Source organism: Tenrec ecaudatus, chromosome X, assembly GCF_050624435.1.
Source record: "Tenrec ecaudatus isolate mTenEca1 chromosome X, mTenEca1.hap1, whole genome shotgun sequence".
Classification (NCBI taxonomy): domain Eukaryota; kingdom Metazoa; phylum Chordata; class Mammalia; order Afrosoricida; family Tenrecidae; genus Tenrec; species Tenrec ecaudatus.
In genome coordinates this window covers 76,415,330-76,436,467 of record NC_134548.1, presented here as the reverse complement: position 1 = coordinate 76,436,467, position 21,138 = coordinate 76,415,330, and the positions used below count along the sequence as shown (strand labels likewise).

At 42.1% G+C, this 21,138-nt stretch overlaps 2 protein-coding genes across 2 annotated transcripts in view; both read left to right on the top strand.

Moving 5' to 3' along the window:
- The first annotated feature begins 6,207 nt into the window (after positions 1 to 6,207).
- ASB12 (ankyrin repeat and SOCS box containing 12) lies at positions 6,208 to 7,560 on the top strand. The gene is made up of 2 exons (XM_075539593.1): positions 6,208 to 7,033; positions 7,427 to 7,560. Exons 1-2 carry the CDS (start codon positions 6,208 to 6,210, stop codon positions 7,558 to 7,560), a joined length of 960 nt encoding a protein of 319 aa, XP_075395708.1.
- Positions 7,561 to 19,156: 11,596 nt separating this feature from the next.
- AMER1 (APC membrane recruitment protein 1) overlaps positions 19,157 to 21,138 on the top strand; it is a 40,359-nt gene continuing 38,377 nt past the window's right edge. Inside the window, exon 1 of the mRNA XM_075539710.1 lies at positions 19,157 to 19,425. The gene's annotated coding sequence lies outside the window, so the exon portion shown is untranslated. The remainder of the gene's footprint in view (positions 19,426 to 21,138) is intronic.

The following is a 21,138-nucleotide window of genomic DNA, read 5'->3' as shown; positions in this document are numbered from 1 at the left end:
ATTAATTTAAATGATCCACCCAGCTCCCTCCAGTTGTAAGGTTCTAAGTAGAGAGTTATAGTCACAGAAGTGGAGAGAGAAGTAGTAATAATCATCACTGGAAAAAGAATTGCTTATCTTCAGACACTGTCCTAAACTTTTAATTTGGGCTAGCCCATTTAATCTTAAGAATAATCTCAGAGGAAAGCGTTATTATTATCCTTCCTTTACAGATAAAGCAATGGCCACAGGGAGATTAAGTAATGTGCTCTAGGTTTAACAGCTACTAATGGTGGCGTAGTGGTTATATGTTGGGCTACTAACCACAAGGTCAGCAATTTGAAACCACTGTACCCAGACTAAGTGTCTGCCTGTTACTGAAGTCAGTAACAGAGGCAGGGTGAGAGTCAGTTGGCATTTATTAATATATATGGAAGGTCAGTGAAATAAAATTTCCAAGACTGCCTTAAGCATATTTCCATGTAGTCAGGATGTCAATTTATTTGTCTTGTTACAGCTTTCATAGAGTCTAATTGCCTTCTAATCCAGCAGTACAATCTGCATTTCTTCTGAGTGTCAGAACATTTGATATGCTATATCTGAATCTTCAGTATATAATAGCTTTCCCAACTGGGAGGACAATCTGCATCAAAGCATTTGCATCCTGTGACACAGCTACCTTTACCTCCTTTTGGCCATATTTATGTTCTGAAAGAAAACATCTGTTTAATGAGACCTTCTTAGAATCTGGGGTTATGTTCTTTTGATATTTCCCAAGGCTGATTCTCTACTAAGTCAAAGTTAAGTATACAGTAACAAACTATTAAATCATTTAGCATATATTTATATCTTATGTTAGACTTAACTAAAATACAGCAGTAGATTATTTAACCTACTTGTTCTAGGAGTGCGTTCACAGGAGAAGTTAGGGCAGTAAATAATTTAATGTTTTAGGCTTTGTGTCTATGCAGGATCAAAAAAAGGCAGAATTCATTAAAATCCCTCTCTTACCACCATTCGCTCCATGGAAGAAAGACATTATAACCTCACAAACCCATAGAGGCAGTTCTTTCTTGTTTTATATAGTTTCTATGAATTGGAATCAGCTTGATAGCAATAAGTGTGAGTAAGAATGAATTGAAGCAGAACTCTAGACCCATGTTTTACTACAACCCCCAGTGGACACTTAATCTGCAGTTGGGGCAAAACGGAAGCATGTAGAAGAAACTACAATACAGAGTGATGATGCTAAGGGAGCACACACTCAGGAGTAACTAACTCAGTAGAAGAATTTGCATATGGTAGAAGGAAATATGATACACACAGAGAACCATCATTTCCCTTGTTTTATGGCTGAAACGAGGTATAACAAGAGCAGTACTCAGCAGTAAGACTGGAGAGATTGACCAAGATATGCTTGTGAAGTACATGAAGCCAAGCTAAGTCATTTGGGTTTTACCTTAAAGAAAGAGGAACTCTTAAAGTATTTAAGACAGGGATTGGCACAATCCAGAGTTGTATTCTTAAATGATCACTAAAGTTAAATGCGCAGGAACAAGTGGTAAAAGATAATGTAGGTCTGCATGATAGGGGTTTCAAACAATTTATAGGAAAATTGCATTCTCTTTTCATTCCATTTTCCACAAATTTATTGAAGCTTCTTTGTATAAAGTCTTTAGGAAATAAAATACACAGTTGGGTGGGAGTGGTGAAAGAGATATACACCAAGTTTAATGGTGACTGTGATAATACTTATTTTGAAGTACCAGAAGAAACAGTGGCTGCATTCTTGAACCTCAAGCGAGAATTATGGACTTAGAATTATAGTTGTGAAATTGTCATAAAAAATGTGAGAGCTGGAAACTCTGGAACTGGCAAGAAGATAAGGTGGGAGTGAACAGAAAAAAAACCAACATTTCTGGGGTGAACATAAAAGGGGGAAATCAGAAGAGTGAGCTACCTTGGAAACAGAGGGAGGAATTCCTAGAAGGGAGTGGTGAATGGAACATATGAGGGGGTATCCCCAAAATATGGAAAAATAAAATCTCTGCTGGGCAGAGCTTTCGAAGTATGCATTTTTCCTGATAGGTGAGCATTGAGCACCTCTCTCTGAGTTAGTGCACTCAGTGCCATCACCTGGGAAGGTTCTCTCTGGTCATGTGAATTTTTTCATGAAAGCATTTTCACTCGAACCTCGATTTTTGTGATGGTCAATTTAATAGAACAGTGTGCAGCTGTGAAATTTTATTTCCTGATGGTGAAAAATGCCTCACAAACTAGTGTGATGTTGAACACAGCTAACAAGGACAGCGCTATGGGAGAAATTCAAGTGTACAGGTGATTTTCTCATTTCAAAAAAGGGTCAAATGTTGATTAATGAAAAACCTCATCTGGATATCAACTTCCTTTACAGATGAAAATATCGCCTTATAGTGCATTTGATGTCATTCCACCAGGTCAGACTGCTAATCAAGATTTCTAGTCAGAGGTTCTGAAAAGATGGCTTAACACTGTGGGAGAACAAAGGCCTGACTTATGGAAGAGGTGGGGACTGGTTTTGCCACCACAACAATGCACCTGCTCACACAGCAATCTCTGTTAGCCAGTTTTGGGCAAAAATCAGCATTCCTCTCTTGCCTCACACATCTTATTTACCTGACCTTTCTGCGTGAGATTTCTTTTTGTTTCCATAAATGCAGAGGGACCTGAAAGAAAACTAATTTGACAAGTTAGAAGAGGTGAAGAATAAGCTGTCAGCCATCCAAACCGATGAGTTTGAAAAACGTTTCCAAGAATGGAATTACAGATTTGACAAATGTATTAAGTGTAATACTTGAAGGTGATAAGGTTGTTTTGTAAAACCAAATAAATAAATATCTTTGAAAAAAAGCCATGGTGCTTTGTCTCATTTACTTTTCCTTCTTTTTTGATGTTATGAGACTGCTTTTACCCTGGCTTTCTTCTTATCCTTTAGAGTAGGATATACTTGTTCAGCCAGGTATAGTCTAGTAACCTTGTGAATGAGAATGAAAAATGTCAAGAGAATTAAAAACCAATAAGGAAGCCATAATTTCACTGATTTACATCCAATTTCAGAAAATTCACGTGTATGCCTTTGGGGGGTGGGCAGAAGTAAATGGGAGGTGGAGAAGTCTATGGTAGATAACTCTTTGGATAAATTCAGTAGAGATTGAGAGAGAACAATATGGGGCAATAAAAATAGTTTCTGTCTTAAAGATGAGGAAAATAAGTCACAAAGAAGGGAAGAAACTTGCTCAGCTAGGAACTATAGGTGCTGAGTTGCAAACATAAATATGACTGTGTGGTAGTTACATAATCTGGTGTCAGTTTGGGGTTTGAGAGGATTAAGAGTGAAGGGGAGGGCTCTAGTCTGTCGATAGGGTTATAGCCAATGTGGCCTCTGTGTGGGCATAGCCTTCTCCTGAGAACTCTGGGAACTCCTGTATTTTTCCTCCTTGAAGGTGGGAGACACACTCTCTCTCTGCTCACTTCCTTGGAGACTCTCTATTGACAAGGCTGGCTCCCTGCGAGATATCCCTGAGGAGAAGCCACATGGATGTACTCTGATGCAGCCCATCCCTGGACCTAGAGTAGCCACGTGGAGACCCCTGCTAGCACTGAGATGATTACAATGCCACTGGTTCTACAAGACCTTCCACCCACTGGCCTGTGATCTTCCTGCATTTGGCATCATTGCACGTGTTTTGTGAGACTTTATAGATTGGTGTCGGACACATGCGGGCTAATATCAGACTTAAGGAATTGATCTGGACTGGGCTGGGATGTTTTCTCAATGTTCAATTGCTCTTGTAAATAAACCTCTTCCTTATACACACATATGCATTTTATGAGTTTGTTTCTCTAGTTTACCCAGACTAACAAAGCCTGATTTCAAAAATACTGCTCTTTCCATCGCACCCCCCCAAAATGAACAATTATAAGACCATATATGGAGTTAATGTTAGGAGTAAGGATGAACTTAAAGTTGAGGGTGACCTCACTTACTCAACTCATAGAGTTCTTTCTATGAGGTAGGCACCAGCTGACAAAGAGGGGTGGGAATGGACAGTGAATTAAAGGATGTGTTTAGTCCTGAGACCATGGCTGCAGGGCATGGGAGAGTAAGGGAGCTCTGAAAAAGCTTACCATAATGACAAAATGAGGTGGGTAATCTTGATCTTGTAGTACTGGGAACAGGATTGGTAAGGTCAGTGATTTAAGTCACTGGTAAGGCCACTGAACCCATGGGTAAATTTTTAGGGCCTAGGAATATTGGGAGTGGAAGAGCTGAGGATAGAGGATGGGTCAGAAGAGATGAGAGAAAAGACTTCAGCCAAAGATAGAAAAGCAGTAGGATCTGACGAGATGTTGGCACTCAAAGAACTCCTGAGTTGAGTTGGTCTTGGGTGAGAAACCAGTTGCCATCTGACAGTAGGACTTGCCCTGGAAATCTCAATTGTTTCCTGCCCTCTCACTGTCTTCATTTTACTTGATGTACTTTGATATGCTGACTTTGTATATATTCAGTGAATGTTATTAAATATTCTTTTCCAGAGTAGATGCCTCTTTTGCTTTAATCAGTTTTTAATTTAAGAGACTGAGGTAGTTAGTTTATTGTGCCAGCCTGGCCAATAAACACATGTGGGGTTAATTGAAGGGTGGAGGGATAGATGGTTTGGTGAGCCTCACCTTTCTAGTTCTCGAGTTTCTTGCTTTGTGATGGTCAGACCAGGGTGCAGCTGCCATAGCCAGTTCCCTGTTTTAGCTGGCAAGGCTTACTTCCTGCAAGACTTCCCCAAGGAGAAGCCCCATGGACCTACCTCGATGCAGTCCTGGGTGCTGGAGCAGCCGTGTGGAGAGCCCTGCCAATGCTGAGATGTTTACACATTCACTGATTCAGCTTTCCTCCTGTAGTCTGCATCATTGGGTGTGTTTTGTGAGATGGAGGAGGACTTTGTGGATTGGTGTTGGACATATGGGTTAATGTTGGACTTATGGGCTTGCGCAGCACTGGGTTGGGATGTTTTCTTGATGTGCACTTAACTTTTATATAAAACTCTCTTTTGTACATGAGTTGCTGTGGATGTTTCTCTAATGTACCCACAGTAAAACAGACACTATTGTAAAAGATTTGGAAGAGGGAGATTTAGTCAGATTATGAAAAGCTATGAAGAGGTTGCACTTTATCTAAAAGGCTGTGAGGTGGCATTGAGGGATTGCCTTACAGTGATGTCAGAATGCTCAGGTATGACAGCTTGATGCCATAGAGCAGTGTTCTGTTGGCCTAGCAACTGCCAGTCCATATATACCTCCTTAGTCTATATATTATGAACTGAGGATCCAAATTCCTAGCTATGATGCAGACTGTATTGGGGATGGAGCATTACAAGATAGATGCAGGGTCCTCACCCTAGATTGCACCCACCAAGAGAGCACAGATAAGGGGGAGTGTAATAATTTATAACTGAAATCTGCATGCAATCATTTGGAATCCTTGAGTAGGGAAAGGAGATTAGAGAAGGATTCATAGAGAGTTTGAGGATGAGGCAGAACAGCATATTCAAGGGCACCACTTGTGAAGTGTCCTGACCTGTTTGGGCATCAATCTCTGGGCCTGTAATAAGGCAGTGGCAGTGCGAGTCTGAAGTAGGGAACCTATTGGTAAACATGCTGCTTGTGAAGGCTTTGTTGTTTTCTTTTTTCTTAAATTTTATTATGAATTTGGTAAAAGTTTATAGAGCAGGTCAATTTTCCAATAAAGTCATACTCGTATAGTTTCATGTCATTGATTGTGGTACCTACAATGGAACATCTTATCCCACTTTCTATGTGTATTCTATTTCCATTCTTCCTTTTCTAACCGATCTTAATTTTGTCCTTGGGTAATTGTTGCCATTTTAATCTCAAATAGCTGATTATTCCAAGATGTGCATACTTCCCTAATATTACTGTTCACCTTATAAACCTGTATATTGTTTTGGCTGAAAATTGACCCATAGAAGTTTCACCTTCAGATTACAGGACAGGATGACTTAGGACCATAGTTTTGGGATATCTACAAATTTTTGTTCAACCCGTAAGCCTGGTCTAAGGGTAGGGGGTTGTTATTTTCCATCCAGGCCTTTGATGGGAACCCTCAGACTCTCTCCTTTATTTTTGTTGGAGTTTTTTTGTCACTCACAGATCTGGCATATCTTCTTGCTCATAATGAAAATATTTCTGCTCCATCCAGCCAACATGAACCTCATGGACATCAACAAGATCTTCTCCCTCCTGCAGCCGGACAAGGAGGAGGAGGGCACAGACATGGGGGAGAAGCTGGCTCTCAACCAGGCAGTATATGACAATGACTTCCAGACATTGGACCTGCTTTTGTGCCAGGAGCGTTACAAACGTTTTATAAACAGCAGGAGTGGCTGGGGTGTTCCTGGTACACCCTTACGTTTGGCCGCAGCTTCTGGCCACCTGAGCTGTTTGCGGGTCCTCCTGGCACATGGCGCGGATGTCGACAGCCTCGATGTCAAGGCACAAACACCTCTTTTCACTGCTGTCAGTCACGGCCACGTGGACTGTGTGCGTGTGCTTTTGGAAGCTGGAGCTTGTCCTGGTGGTAGCATCTACAACAACTGTTCTCCCGTGCTCACAGCTTCCCGTGATGGTGCCATTACCATCCTAGAGGAGCTCCTAGGCCATGGAGCAGAGGTCAATGTCAAGGCTAAATTACCAGTCTGGGCATCAAATGTAGCTTCATGTTCTGGTCCCCTATATTTGGCTGCAGTCTATGGGCACCTTGACTGTTTCCGTCTGCTTTTGCTCCATGGGGCAGATCCTGACTACAACTGCACAGATCAGTACCTTTTGGCCCATGTCCCACAACCTCGCACCCTTCTTGAAATCTGTCTGCACCATAATTGTGAACCAGAGTACATCCAGCTGTTAATTGATTTTGGTGCTAACATCTACCTTCCATCTCTCTCTCTGGACCTGACCTCACAAGATGATAAAGGTGTTGCACTGCTGCTACAAGCCCGAGGTGAGTAGTAGACAGAACAACCCTATAAAACTTCCTTGGTTAGGGGTCCTGGGGCTCTGTATCAACCTCCTCCAAAGCCAATCTTTTGGGGATAAATTGGAGAACACATTATTTTTCTCCATTTCCTAGGATCCAGGTGAAGAAGAGGTTGCATATTCCATGTTAGGAGAGGGTCATTAAGAAGAGATGGATGTTAAAATTAGCCCAGATAATGATCATGTATTTGCCAATAACTACTGTGTGGCCTTGAACAAGTCCTCTCTAGGTTTCAGTGTATCCTTAGTACCATATGTTGGGGCAGTGTGAGAGACATTTCTGAGAAGTGAGAGGGAAATTAGGGGTGGGAGCTTACACCAAGAACTGCTCCTCATGACTCTTTTCTCATTATTTTAGCTACCCCACGGTCACTACTATCACAAGCCCGTTTAGTAATCTGCAGAGCCCTGTGCCAAGCTGGCAAGCCACAAGCCACCAACCAGCTGGATATTCCCCCTATGTTGATCAGCTACCTCAAACACCAACTGTAATCTTGGCGCCTTCCCAGAATACCATGATGTCTTCAAAAACCACCTGGGGCCCAGGTAGCTGGAGAGCATGATATCTCCACCCACCTCTCTGGAGATGCTCTTTTGCATTACCCTCCTCAATAAAAGTCTTCATAAAATAAATTCTGGTGCTTGTTGTCTCTTTTGAGGATATGTGTGTATGTGTGGGGGGGTATTGTTGACAAAGGGGTACAGTTGATAATGGAAAATGATTATAAAGGTCTGACTCTGACAGGTACAAGAGTCCTGACACTGATAAAGTAAAAGAGGACACAAACCCAATATCCCATACCTTCTTAACCAAGAGTCTCCAGAGATTTTAGAGTTGCCATAGAAGCAAGGTCCCGAAGAAGATGAGTGGTTAAAAGGCAGCATCACCTTGCCAAACCCTGTACCTTCCCAAATCAGGAGCTATACCTGAGCCCCTATTATTTTGAATCAAGTGGCCCAGAAGAACCCACACCCCAACCCCATTCACTTACCTTGAATCATAGACAGCATTAACACCAAAGTAGTCTATAATAAATGTGTAACTGGGAAAACAATCTACAAAATAATTGTAGTAGAAATTTGATGCAGACTAGTAATCGGTTACATAAATGATAGGCTGAGAAGACAAACAGAACAACCAACACTAGCTCTAGGACACAGGATTTAAAGAATTCAGTGACAGGGTTTCCTTGATAGAAACCGGAATCAGGGGCCTGTCCAGTAGAGCTTCAACTATAGGAAAATAAAAGATTCTGCTGGAAAATTGATGAAACCAGAGGGGAAACATTATTTCCTTTTCATCATCCCTGCCCTCCAGTCTGCTTCTAGTATCTCACGTTGGGGGAAACTAGAAGTCCTCTAATAAGAGTTTTGGAAATTAAACCTGGAGAAATAAATCCCCTTTCAATTAAGAGCCAGAGGAAAGTGAGGAATTAAAGGACAGTGGGAGGAATTGGTATGGCCTGAGCCACGAACTGGGACCACTTAGTGGACATTAGAATTATGTTGAGAGCAGGAGACACAGTAGAGATACTTCTCCCCAAGGAAGGAAAGAAGTAGGCTTCTCCATTTGTACTATACTCAAACCAATACAGTCATAGATGATTGACTAGAGACTCTGAGATAAACAGCCTGCAGGTGTCATTTCCCCTGTGGTGTGAAGAAGAGGGATGTAAGTGGATCTGCAGGAAAACAAACCCCGAATCAACAGACATCCACTCAAATCCAGGCACCTTCATTTTGCCAAATCTCCATCCTTCCACAATACCTTCTTGTATGGTCTTTGAATATCTGTGGGTGGGGATGTGGGTGTCAAAGGCCCTAAGAAAAATGGAGAAGAACCCAGATAATCTGTACACAGAAGAACTTGAGATGCTTAGAGCCCTTTCTGAGACCTTCCCTGACAGCCTCCTGCATCATGAAGGAGATAACAGGGTCTTGGACAGACTTGCGTCTGCTCTCTCTCACTGCACTCATTCCTTCTAGGTGCTAGTACCTAGAAGACTTTGGGAAGGAAAGTGAGAAAATGAGTATTTCTGTGATGCTGGCCATCTTGGTATCAGGACTTTCATTCTTAGACTATTTAGAAAATATGGCAACTGTTTATCCTCAAGAAGCATGAGATACAATCTTTAGAAATACATCTTACTGGAGAAACAAAAGACTTATACCAAGAAAACAACAAAATACTTCAAGAAATGTGATCGATCATTTTAAAAGGCCAGTAAGACCTGGGTTTCACCCTCAGGATCAGTGGCAAGAGTGGCGATACTGGGAGAGTGGAGACAAGGTGGGGTAGAAAGGGGGAACCGATCACAAGGATCTACATATAACCCCCTCTCTGGGGAACAGACAACAGAAAAGTGGGTGAAGGAAGACATCAGACAATGTAAGACATGACAAAATAATAATTTATAAATTGTCAAGGGTTCATGAGGGAGGGGGGACAGGAAGGAAGGGGACAGGGAGGGAGGGAAAAATGAGGAGCTGATATCAAGGGCTCAAGTAGAAAGAAAATGTTTTGAGAATGATGAGGACAACAAATGTGCTAGATACGAGGTATGTATGTATGGATTATGATAAGAATTGTACGAGCCCCCAATAAAATGATTTTTTAAAAAGACCAAAAGAAACTTACACAAATGGAACAAGTTACCATGGCCATGGATAGGCAAACTAAATATTGTAAAAATATTAATATTATGAAAATTACTTCACAAATTCAATGCATTTTGATCCAAACCCCACCACATTTTTTAGAGAAATGGAAAAACTACCCATCAACTCTATATGTAAAGGGAAAGAAACCTAGGATAAATACAACATTATTAAATTTTAAAATGGGGTAGGAGGCCTTTCATTACCAGACCTTAAAACCTACTACACAGCCATGGTAATCAAAACAGCCTGGTACTGGTACAGTGATGAATATGAAGACTAGTGGATTAGAATTGAGAACACAGAAATACAACCAAGTACCTCTAGACCCCTAATTTTTAATAAAGAATCAAAGATATTAAATGAAAAGGCCCAATGTACATTAAAAGAGAAGGGGATGCCCTCTTCAACAAATGGTACTGGAAAAATTAGATCTTCTCCTGCAAAAGAATGAAACAAGACTCATACTTCATACCATGTACAAAAACAAATTCAAGATAGATCAAAGACCAAAATATAAATTGCACAATTATTAAGACCATCAAAGGAAAAAAAAATAACTTAAGGGCCTTAATACAAGGCGTAAGCACACTATTGAACATAATGTAAAACATCTACATGATAGAAGACAAAATAAAGAACTGGGACCTACCAAAAATATGACATTTATGTACAACAAAAGACTTCATCAAAAGAGTCAACAGAGAACCCACAGAGTGGAAAACCATTCAACAATAATACATATATCTAGAATTCAGTTACTTCTTACCAAATCCACTGCTTCCACTCTTGTCTGAATCACCATTATGTTTTACCTGGATCATTGAAGGATCTCATTCTTAGTCTCTCTGCTTCTTCCCTTTTACCTGCAACTTCACACACATTTAAATCCGATCATTCCACTCCTCATTTCAGAATCCTGCAAAGTCTAATGTCTTTAAAATGATCCACAAACCCTTACACAATCTTTCCCCCCTGGACTTCTCGAACTGTATCTCCTATCACTCTCCCCTTTGCTCTAGCTTCATTAGCTCTAACATTTCAGCATGTTCTTACCTCAGAAATTTTGTACTTACTGTTCTCTGCCTGGAATGCAATTTCTCTAGATAGCCTGGTGATTTCCTCAGTTCCCTCGGTCTTTACTCAAATGTCACCTTCTCAGTGAGGCCAACACCAACTACTCTGTTTAAAACAGCAACCCTGTATCAGAACAGATTGACTAGAGAAACAAATGCAGTGACACGCATATATGTGTAAGAGTTTTATATCAAGAAGTAATTGCGTATCAAGAGAATAGTCCAGCCCAGTTCAATTCAAGTCCATAAGTTCCATAACCGTCCATAAGTCCCTCTCAGACTCATGCAGCCACATGTCACGATGCAGAATGCAGAAAGATCACATGTCAGCACCCTCTGATATGGTTTTTAGCTCTTTGATGCTTGATACCTGATCCCTTCGACAGCTCGTGGTCACACAGGCTGGTGTGTTTCTTCCATGTGGGCTTTGTTGCTTCCGAGCTAGATGGTCACTTGTTTATCTTCGAGCCTTTAAGACCCCAGACGCTATATCTTTTGATAGCAGGGCACCATCAGCTTTCTTCACCACATTTACGTATGCACACGCTTGTCTTCATTGATTGGACACCGCCTTCCTGACACAACCACTGAAGACAAACGTGTGCAACTGGATAGCAACTGGAAACACAGGGAATCCAGGGCAGATGACTCCTCCAGGACCAGTGATGAGAATGGCGATGCCTGGAGGGTGAAGAGAATGTAGGCTAGAAAGGGGGAACTGATTACAGGAAACTACGTATAGCCTCCTCCCTGGGGGAGGGACAGCAGAGCAGAGGGCGTGGGGAGACGTCAGACAGTGTACTATATGACAAAATAATAATAATAATATATGAATGATGAAGGGTTCACGAGGTAGGGGGGAGTGGGGAGGGAGGGGGAAATGAGCAGCAGATATTAAGGGCTCAAGTAGAAAGCAAATGTTTTGAGAATGATGATGGCAAGAAACGCACATAAGTTCTTGACACAATGGATGTGTGTATGGATTGTGATAAGAATTGTATCGGCCCCCAGTAAAATGATTTTTAAAAAAAGATCGCATGTCGGAGGGTGCAGAGTTGTGTGGATCTAAGGTCAGTGGAAACATGACAGGGCTGCAGTAACTTACAGTGCTCTGGCAACCAGCAAGCAGGAAGTTGAAGGGGAAACGACAGCAGCTCCTAGTTTCTCATGCTTATGACATCAAAGAATCATCGGGCTGCAACTTGATTGGCAGGTTTGGCTGTACCTCTATCTAGGAATGTCTAGTTCATATAATATCATCTAACTACCACTACCCTCTACTAGTACTCCTTAATATTCCTTTCCTGCTCCATTTTTCTCCATAATATTTATCACCATCTGACATACTGCATATTTTACTTATATATTTATATTTTTTCATTGCCTATTGGCCCTCGTGAGGCCCTCATGAATTATCCTGATGGAAAACAAACAATTTTAAAAATCAAAGTGAAAAATAATACCAAGAGGTAGTAAATCCTACATATAAAATAAAGAGCCTGATTAAGGTTTAGAAAGCTAAGGTAGGGGTAATGGATGTTGGTTTTCTATATGAAATATCCAAGGAAGATTTTACTAATAAGGTAACATTTGCTCAGAGAACTGAAGGAAGGTGAATTTGATAGTTAATGCTATGTGTCAACTTTGCTGGGCTTGAGTTCTTGGTGGCTTGGCTATTAAGATATAATCATCTCCCATGATAAGATATAATGTAATATAATCAACTGCATGATGATATCTGCTATGAGAAGCCAATCAATTGAAAGGATATTCCCTCAGGCATGAGGCCTGCTTCCAATTATGTGGAGCTCATTAAAAACTTCTTGACCTTTTTCCTTTGGACTTTAGCCAGCACCCTGCCATTGTGCCTGCCAATCCTGGTAATCATCAGCTTGCCATGTTACATACTAGCTTTAGATTCATCTTCTTCTGCAGCCAATAGCTTGACATCTGGCCTGCTGATCCTAGGTTCACCCACAGCCTCTGCAATTCCATGAGTCTGGAGAAGCTTCCAGCTTGATATCTGATCCATGAACTTGGTACTTGTCAGTCTCTACATTTGTGTGACCATTTCCTTGAGTAAAAGCACACACTTTCATGTCCTCTCTCTCTCTCTCTTTTATATAGAAACTTTAGTGGTTTTGCTTCTCTAGAAAACCCAGCTGAAGACAGTGAAGGAGTAAATGATGGGGAATAGCAAGCCCAAAGGCAAGCTTCATCTTTTCTGTCACTATTCTAAATGGTTTTGTTTTCTTGATGTCATTTTCAGAGTTCTCTTCTCTCGTACATAGTAATCCAATTGATATCTGCTTGTTAATCTTGTATCCTGCTACCTTACACAACCTCTCAATTGTTTCTACCAATCTTTTTATGGGGTCTTTGGGATTTTCTACACATAAAATCATATCATCAGCAAATAGTAAGCGTTTTACTTCTAATTTGCTCAATTCAATTCCCTTAGTTGTTTGTTGTTGTTGTTGTTGTTGTCTAATGTTGCTGACTAAGACTTCCGGCATGATGCTGAGTAAGAGTGGTGATAGGGGCATCCTGATTCCCATGAAGAAGGCTATGAATAACATGAAAGCCCCAAATCCATTTTCACTTTCCCCACATGGATTAAGCTTCCAGTAAATTCCCTCTAACCATTCAACAGAAATGTGCCTTTCTAACAGAAAATCTATTTGAAAGTGGAATAATGTAGATATAGTTGGTTAAAAGTGGACACCTTATCATTTTCTCTCCCTTTAGACCCATTTTAAATTTATTCCAATTAAAAAATTTTTTTGCTTTCTTTTCAATAGAAATTTTTCTATGTTTTGTATTATTGTTGTTGTTTGGTATGTTGTTGGGGTTTTTTGTATATGAAATGCAGATGTGTTAGTCTGGGTAGACTAGAGAAACAAATTCATAGTCATATAGTACAGGGTCAGTGTAAAAGAGTAAGACACTTCATGAGATGAATTTAAATAGTGACTGAACATGACCTCAAGCATACCAATTGTGAGGATGGGGCAAGACAAGAAAATATTTTCTTTTGTTGTTCATTGGAGTAGAACCAACTTGACAACAGCTAACTACAACTATTGCAGCAGCTCTACTTTTAGTGAGTTTGGGAATCATCCTACTGTTTTCCATAATGACTGCACCGTTTTGCATTTCCACCAGTAATGGATATTTCTCTCTCTCTCCCTTTCTCTCTCTCTCCCTCTATCTATTTATCTCTCTCTCTCTCTCTCTCCCTTCCCCATTGAGTCGATGCCAACTCAAAATGACCCTATAGGGCAGGGTAGAAGGGCCCCTGTGAATTCCTGAGACTGTAATTGTATTTTTTTGATTTTATGTTTACACTATTTTTAAGTTTTATTAGAACTTTATCTACATTTCATACAATTCAATAATTCAATCATATCAAGGAGAGTTGTAAAATTGTCATCATAGAGAGCAACGAATGTACAAATGTGCTTTACACAATTGATGTATGTATGGATTGTGATAGGAGTTGTATGAGCCCCTAATAAAATGATTTTTTAATTGTCATCATATTCAATTCTTCAACAATTTCTTCTTCCCTGTATCCATTGTAATTCATGTAATTATGTCTTTTCTAATTGTGGCAAAAATATACACAACATAACATTCTCCATTCCACAGCTTTTACTTGTGTAAATCAATGTCATTGATTATGTTTTTCATGTTGTACAGCTACTATTAATATTTTTTCCAAATTATTCTCCCACCATTGACATAAACTCAATGCCCCCATGTGAAAACTTTTTCCCTTTCACTTATGGTAACTATTGGTCAAGTTTGGTTTCTTTTTCAAAAAATTTTTGTGATTTTCTTAATATAGTCTTCACATATTACATACTTCCATGTTTAAATCACTTGTATAATCTCAATAAGTTCTAGTTCCCTTCCCCCTCCTGCATTCATTGTTTGCTCCCCAGTCCCCTAACCCTCCATTATCTCCCACCCCTCACCTGACAGCCCCTATAAACCCTTGTATCACTTATTGGCATTATGCATCTACTCCTTCTGTGCTTCACAAAGTGAGAAACCCAACAGAAACAATAAAAAATAAAAACAGTGGAAAGTATTAAGGATTGAAAAATAATAAACAGATAAAAATACAAATAATGAGTAAGAAAGGAAAGATCACCATCAATATTTAAAAAGCCAGGGCAGAATTTTTTGTCATGGAACAAGCAAGAAATACTTGACTCTAGAACAAATTCAGGTTGGGTCAAGAGGGAGGTCAACTGACCAATATCAAGTTCGATCTAGCATAATCAAGTTTATAATGATCTCTATCTGATAGTAAAGCTGTTTAACACCCTCACCTGTGGCCAGAGAGGATCTGCCAGATGTTTAATCTGACTAGATACGCTGCAGATGGGTTTTAGGCTCCCACTGTCCTCCATAGCTTTCTACAAAATGATCTTCACAATTTAACCTCTGATACTTTTTCCTTCATCATAGTTGGATCTTGTTATTGTCATCTTTGGGTCACATAGGCTGGTGTGTTTCTTCCATGAGGATTTAGCTGAGGCCTCGCTTAGATGGTTGCTTGTTTGAATACAAGCCTTTAAGACCCCAGGCACTATTTTAATTGATAGCTGGGCACCGTCTTCTTTCTTCACCACACACTTTGCTGTAACACCCTTATCTTCAGTGGTCATTTCATAATTGTTAGTATTGAGCAGGGCCATGTTATAAGAACTAACTGTTCTTGGATCGGGGCTAGAGTAGGAACCCAGAATCCATATGCTTGTCCATGGCTATACATGGCTCTGACTTATTTTGGCAGTTGGACTATGACAAAATCAAAACTCCATAAACCAACAGCAACAGAAACTATCTAACCAGAAAACAAACAAACAAAAAACAAAACAGTAAAGTAAGAACAAACAAACAAAAAGCAGGAAAACAAAAGCCAACAGAAACTAAAAAGGAAAACATTGTCAATCATCCCCCCAGGGGAATAAGGTGCTTGCACTGATAACATCAACGATTTTTCCAACGACACAGTGCTCCAGACACTGTCAATATAAGGAGTCTATGTGAGTGCAGTTCCACCATGAGCTACAAACCCATGAGTTGTTGCCCTGGACAGAGCCATCTCCCATTTGATTGAGCTTTTTACTCTAAGCATGGTAATCATTCCAGAGGGAAACTTCCCGGATTAATTCTTACAGGTGCAGATCCTGCCCAACAGATCAAAACCTGTCATATCATAGCAAGGGGGACATGGAGGTACTAAACATATGGTGATTCTGGGTCCCTTTCCCAAACCAGGGGTTCCCCAGATGGTCCAATGGTCACCACTTCCACAACCCCAGGTTGGCCACTCTCTGCTTTCTCTCCCATCCGAGTATCCCAGTCCTCAGATGAAAGGTGCAGGCAGCTTCAGCGCGGGGCTCAGTTCATCCAATTGGACCTCTATGCTTAGTCGTGGTGTAGCCATGCTACCTGCAAGGTCAGCGTCCAAGATCATCATGGTGCTTCATCCATGGCATGGTTCACTGAGGTTGGAGTAGAAATATATTTGTAGTGTGACTGTAATTGTTCTCAAGAGTGGAAAGCCTCGTTTTTCTTCCACAGAGAGGCTGATGATTTGGAACTGCTGACCTTGCAGATTGTAGCCCAATACATAACCACTACACCATCAGGTCTCCTCCAGTAAAGAATGTGGGTTCCAATTTCTCTATCTCCACTCTAATATTTATTATTTTTCATATTTATTTTTTATCTTAACCATTCTAGTGCGAGTGAAATGCTCTCATTCTTTTATTTGCATTTCTCTGAGGGCTAATGAAGCTGAGCATCTTTCCATATGTCTCAGGCATTTGAATATCCTCTATGTCATTTTCCCAGTTTTAATTGGGTTGTTTTCTTATTTGTAAGATGTAATTTTTTTATATATTTCGATATTAGACTTTTATCAGTTACATTGCTCCTGAAGATTTGTTCCCAATCTGTAGGTTATCTCTATTCTTTTGATAAAATAAGTAAATACTTTAATGAGTTATCTATTTTGTTTTGTTTCTTGTGTACTCACTGTTGTACTTGACAATCTATCATTAAAAAGTAACAATAGAAGAGGTCTTAAATCTTTGCTCTATATTGGTTTCCAAGGATTGAACTTAAAATTTAAGTCTTTGATCCATTTAAAATTGGTTTTTATGTATGTTATAATGCATGGATCTTGTTTCATTTTTCAGTATGTGGAAATCCTTTGGTTCCCGTGCCAAAAGTCATGTGACCATAATATTTGTTTATTTCTGGATTTTCAATTCTATTCCATTGGCCTATGTGTCTATCATTAAATCATACCAGGCTCTTTTAATTATTGTGATTTGCTTATTTGGTGGGGGGGGCAGATGAATAGAATGTCATGGGAAGTCATGGGACATCATAGAATATTATAGAAATAATTGAAATGCCAGAGTAGGAAGAGATTGAGGAGCTTTACAATCTTACCCCATACTTTGTAGAGATGGAGGAATTGTTAGCGAGCGAGACCCTCACCCAGACCACTCACTGAAACAGAGATGGAAACAGTAAAGCTTTATTCAGACAGATTCGAATCTGGGCCCTCACCAGCAACTGAGGCAGGCTCAGTCTGTAAGGTGAGAGCCCCGAACAGCTTCAAAGGGAAGTTATTATACATCCTTGTGGGGCGTCTTGCCAAGCAAGGGGAGGGGGAAGGCAAGTTCTTGTGTGAAACTGGCAAAGCATTCTCAGAAAAGTGAAACAAAACAGTTTTTAAGTCTAACAAAGTAAGTTCTACATTTAAGGTCAGTTTGTCCCCAGTGGTCTGCAAACGATACTGTAGGTAGGCTAGGCTGCTTCTTGGAGTGTAAACATCCTGGGCTGGGCTACACCTGTTTCAGGCTGCAATTTAAAAATGTTTCCATTTCTGACCGGGCAGTGAGCTGCCTGTTACTGTTACAGGGCACCCATTGCTGACCGGGCAGGGGGGTGAGCTGCCTGTTATTGTTACAGGGCACAGTGTCACAGTAATGAACTAGTCCAGAGAGGTAAAGCGGCTGATCAGAGTGATAGATAAGCCTGAACAGGTAAAGAAGCTGATCAAGGTCATACAATATGTCTTAGACATAGCGGGAACTATAGCCCAGCCCCAGCAGCCATGCCAGTTATCTTACATTTAGCTTCTGGACCACCGACGGACCCAAACTAACAGAGCACTGGAGAACACTTCCCGCAAAGTGGCTTTCATTATTCTCTAGCCCATCCCTCTCCTTAACACCCCCCTCCCCATCTTGTCTTGTTATTAGAGGTTCAAGGGGTTTTGGAGCTGAGCCTTCTATATATTACTGAGCTAGTAGTGGAACTCTATTCGTTCTTCATCTCCTCAGTTTACCTCACCTTAGTAGCCAATGATGCCACGTGATGTGTTTAGGCTAGTTAGAGACACAGGGTCAAGTGGCTTCTGCCACATCCTAAGCACAACAATGTGCAAAGCTGGCACGGGTCTCTGCCCTGTCCCCTGCCTGACCCCTAGCCTCAGCTCAGTGAAGATTTTTCTTTAATATTTCATCTTTCCAGGGACAGACAATTGCACAAGCAAGGATCACCTTTACAGGGTCGAGGGTCCTCTAGAAACATTGAGATCTTCTCGCGAAAAGTGAGTAGTTCCTGAAAAGTTCGGAGAAAAGTGGAATTTGAATGAAGGTCAAACTATAGGAGCAGTTTACCTTCCCAGAGAATGAGTGAAAGCACTTCTTGTTGCTGGCGGACCGGATGATTTTTTGGGGGGGTGGGGGGGCACCTTCTCTGAGTAGCACCACAAGTGGGGTGGAGGTTGGTTTCCTTGGTCTAAAAGTGCACAGGCGTGCCAGAGGCGCAGGTGAAATTGGGAGAGGGGAGATGCAGCTGGCTAGTGAATCCGTTCCTCCTCAGTATAGCCTAGGGGTGCAGACTGAGGGATCTTATCTCTACAGCAGTGCCCAAGCTTCCCAACTCCAGCTTCACCTCACCTGCCCTCCAGGAGCCCAGGGAGAAACTTCCTGTTGGTGACCAGGATACTACAGGGAGGAGAAAAGTGACCACGGAAATGGGAGCGCTAGTAAAAGCGAAACCGCGCTCTAAGCTCCATTCAGGCACTGCAGCCTCTAGACGAGTCAACGGAGCTATAATCACGTGACCCACTCAGTGTGGGGGTGGGTGGGAGCGAGGAGCCCCTGCCGGGAGTTCCACACCCTGTCAGCCCCCTTCAAAAATCAAGCCCGCGCCTATTTGCATTTAAAGAGAAAGGAACCAAGAAAAACCGCAGGGGAGCTGGAGCTCCGCCTTCCAACACTGATGATTGGACCACATGTCTGTCAATCAGCGTGCGGACATCCCGTTCTGGGATTGTGGATTGGGAACTAGGGGTTAGGGGGAAGCTTCCCGAAGCCTAGGAAAGGGGAATCCGTGCCTGAGGTACCCAGAGTCTCAGAGGTAGCGGCGGCAGCGGCAGCGGCAGCGGCAGCAACCGGAGCAGTGGTGCAGGCCAGGCGGCCCGGGAGCCTGCAGCCTCAGCAGCCTCAGCAGCCTCGACTCCAGTCCCGGCCAGGGTGGCGCAGCAGACAATACCCAGACTGGGAGCCGGAATGGCCGGGTAAGTGTAACGTGCAGGCTGAAGCCTTCTACCCGCCTTCCCGCGCAGTCCCGCTTCAGTCCAGTCATCCAGAGGAGGGCAAAAATGGCTGAGTAGGTTCTTGTCTTGGAAAGTCAGTACTCTTCATGGATCATGTCTTATAGCTTTTCTAGGGAACGAACTGGGGGAGTAGGACAGTGGGGGAGGGGGCGCCAAGGACAGGTAGACAGACAGGCCTGGCTTTCCTGGGAATCAGAAATGGTCCTGCGTGTGCTGCCACAAGAGCATTGCCACCAATCAGAACCCCAAACAGTGAATTTGTAGGCCAAGAGCTCAGCAGCTTTGTTGTAGCAGATTTCCTGGAACAGCTGGGTTCTGTGGGTATAGCTCAACACCCTAGAGGCCCTGTCACTGCCTCTCCACTCCCCTGCACATCTCTTGCCTCTCAGGCTGTGCAGATGAAACACATGAGCTGGCCTGATCCCAACAAGGACTGGCTTTGGCATAGATTGCAGGATCCACATAATCGGCTCTCCTGTACGAAAGATCACAGTTGGGCCTGGGGGCTGATCCCTTCCCATCAAAACCAGGGCCTGGCTGCCCTAACCAACTGCTCCCTTGGTTCTCTTGGGACTCCCTGGTACATCTGGCTCCTGCAGGCAGGAGGGTTGACCGTGGGCTCTCACTGTTTTTTGTGCTAGAGCTACAACTCAAGCTGGTCCTTGGGTTAGAGCCGGAAGGTTGCTTTGTCTCTCCACCGCGGACCCCCACCCCCCTACCCTGCTCTCAGAAGGCACTAACAGCATTTTTTCTGTCGTCATCTCTTTAAAATTAGCTCTAAGTATGGTCCTGGGGTGGGGTGGGGTGGGATGGGTGGTGCTCCATGCCAGAGCCAAAGGAGGCACAAATTGTGGCGGAGAACACACCGTCTAGATGTATGTGAGAGAGGCAGCCAAACCCTCCAACTTAGCAGTGACTTCAAGTACCAGGCATGCTGGGCCACTACCATTGAGGACTGTAGATACGTCTGACACACATGATGGCTCTGATGCAGGACTATACCTACGCTTTCAGCAAGGAGTACCTCAGGTGGGCCTCAGCCCTGATAGACGGCTGCTTCACTGACTCCGCAGAGCTGGCCTTGGTTTCGTCAGACTTGCTTTGGCTCTGCCAGCCTGCTTCTGCAGTGTTGGGCATGGCCAAGGAGGAGGGCACCAAGCTATTGTACTCCCTACCAAACTCCACGATGCCAGCAAAGTACCCACTCACGCTTGTCCAAATCATCTTTTCTATCAGGCCCCAATGTTAGGTCATAGTCTTCCTGGTACTTCTCTTGTCTGTCTCTTGCAAATCATCATGTCCTTTACTTTCCGGTAACTCTTTCTGGACTCCTCACATCTCTTCAGTATTTGAGTGTTTTCTGGCTTAAGGTATAATAGGAAGTCAATTGATATTTAGTTTCCCAGCCTCTGTGTTGTCTCCTCAATATTATGGATAGGCAGGTTCTTTCAGAATCCTTCAGAGGGGTAGATTAAACCTGTGATCTCATCCACAACCCACTCAAAACCTAGCACTGCCAAGTTGTTAAATAATGCTGCAGAAGAATTTTATGTTTTTGACGGTTTATGGAGCAAACTTTACCTCTCCAACTTGTACTTTATGGTGATCCATATTAAAGTGACTAGAGAAATGCTACTCAAGTCTCAGACACTAAGTTTTCCCAATGAGGATGGA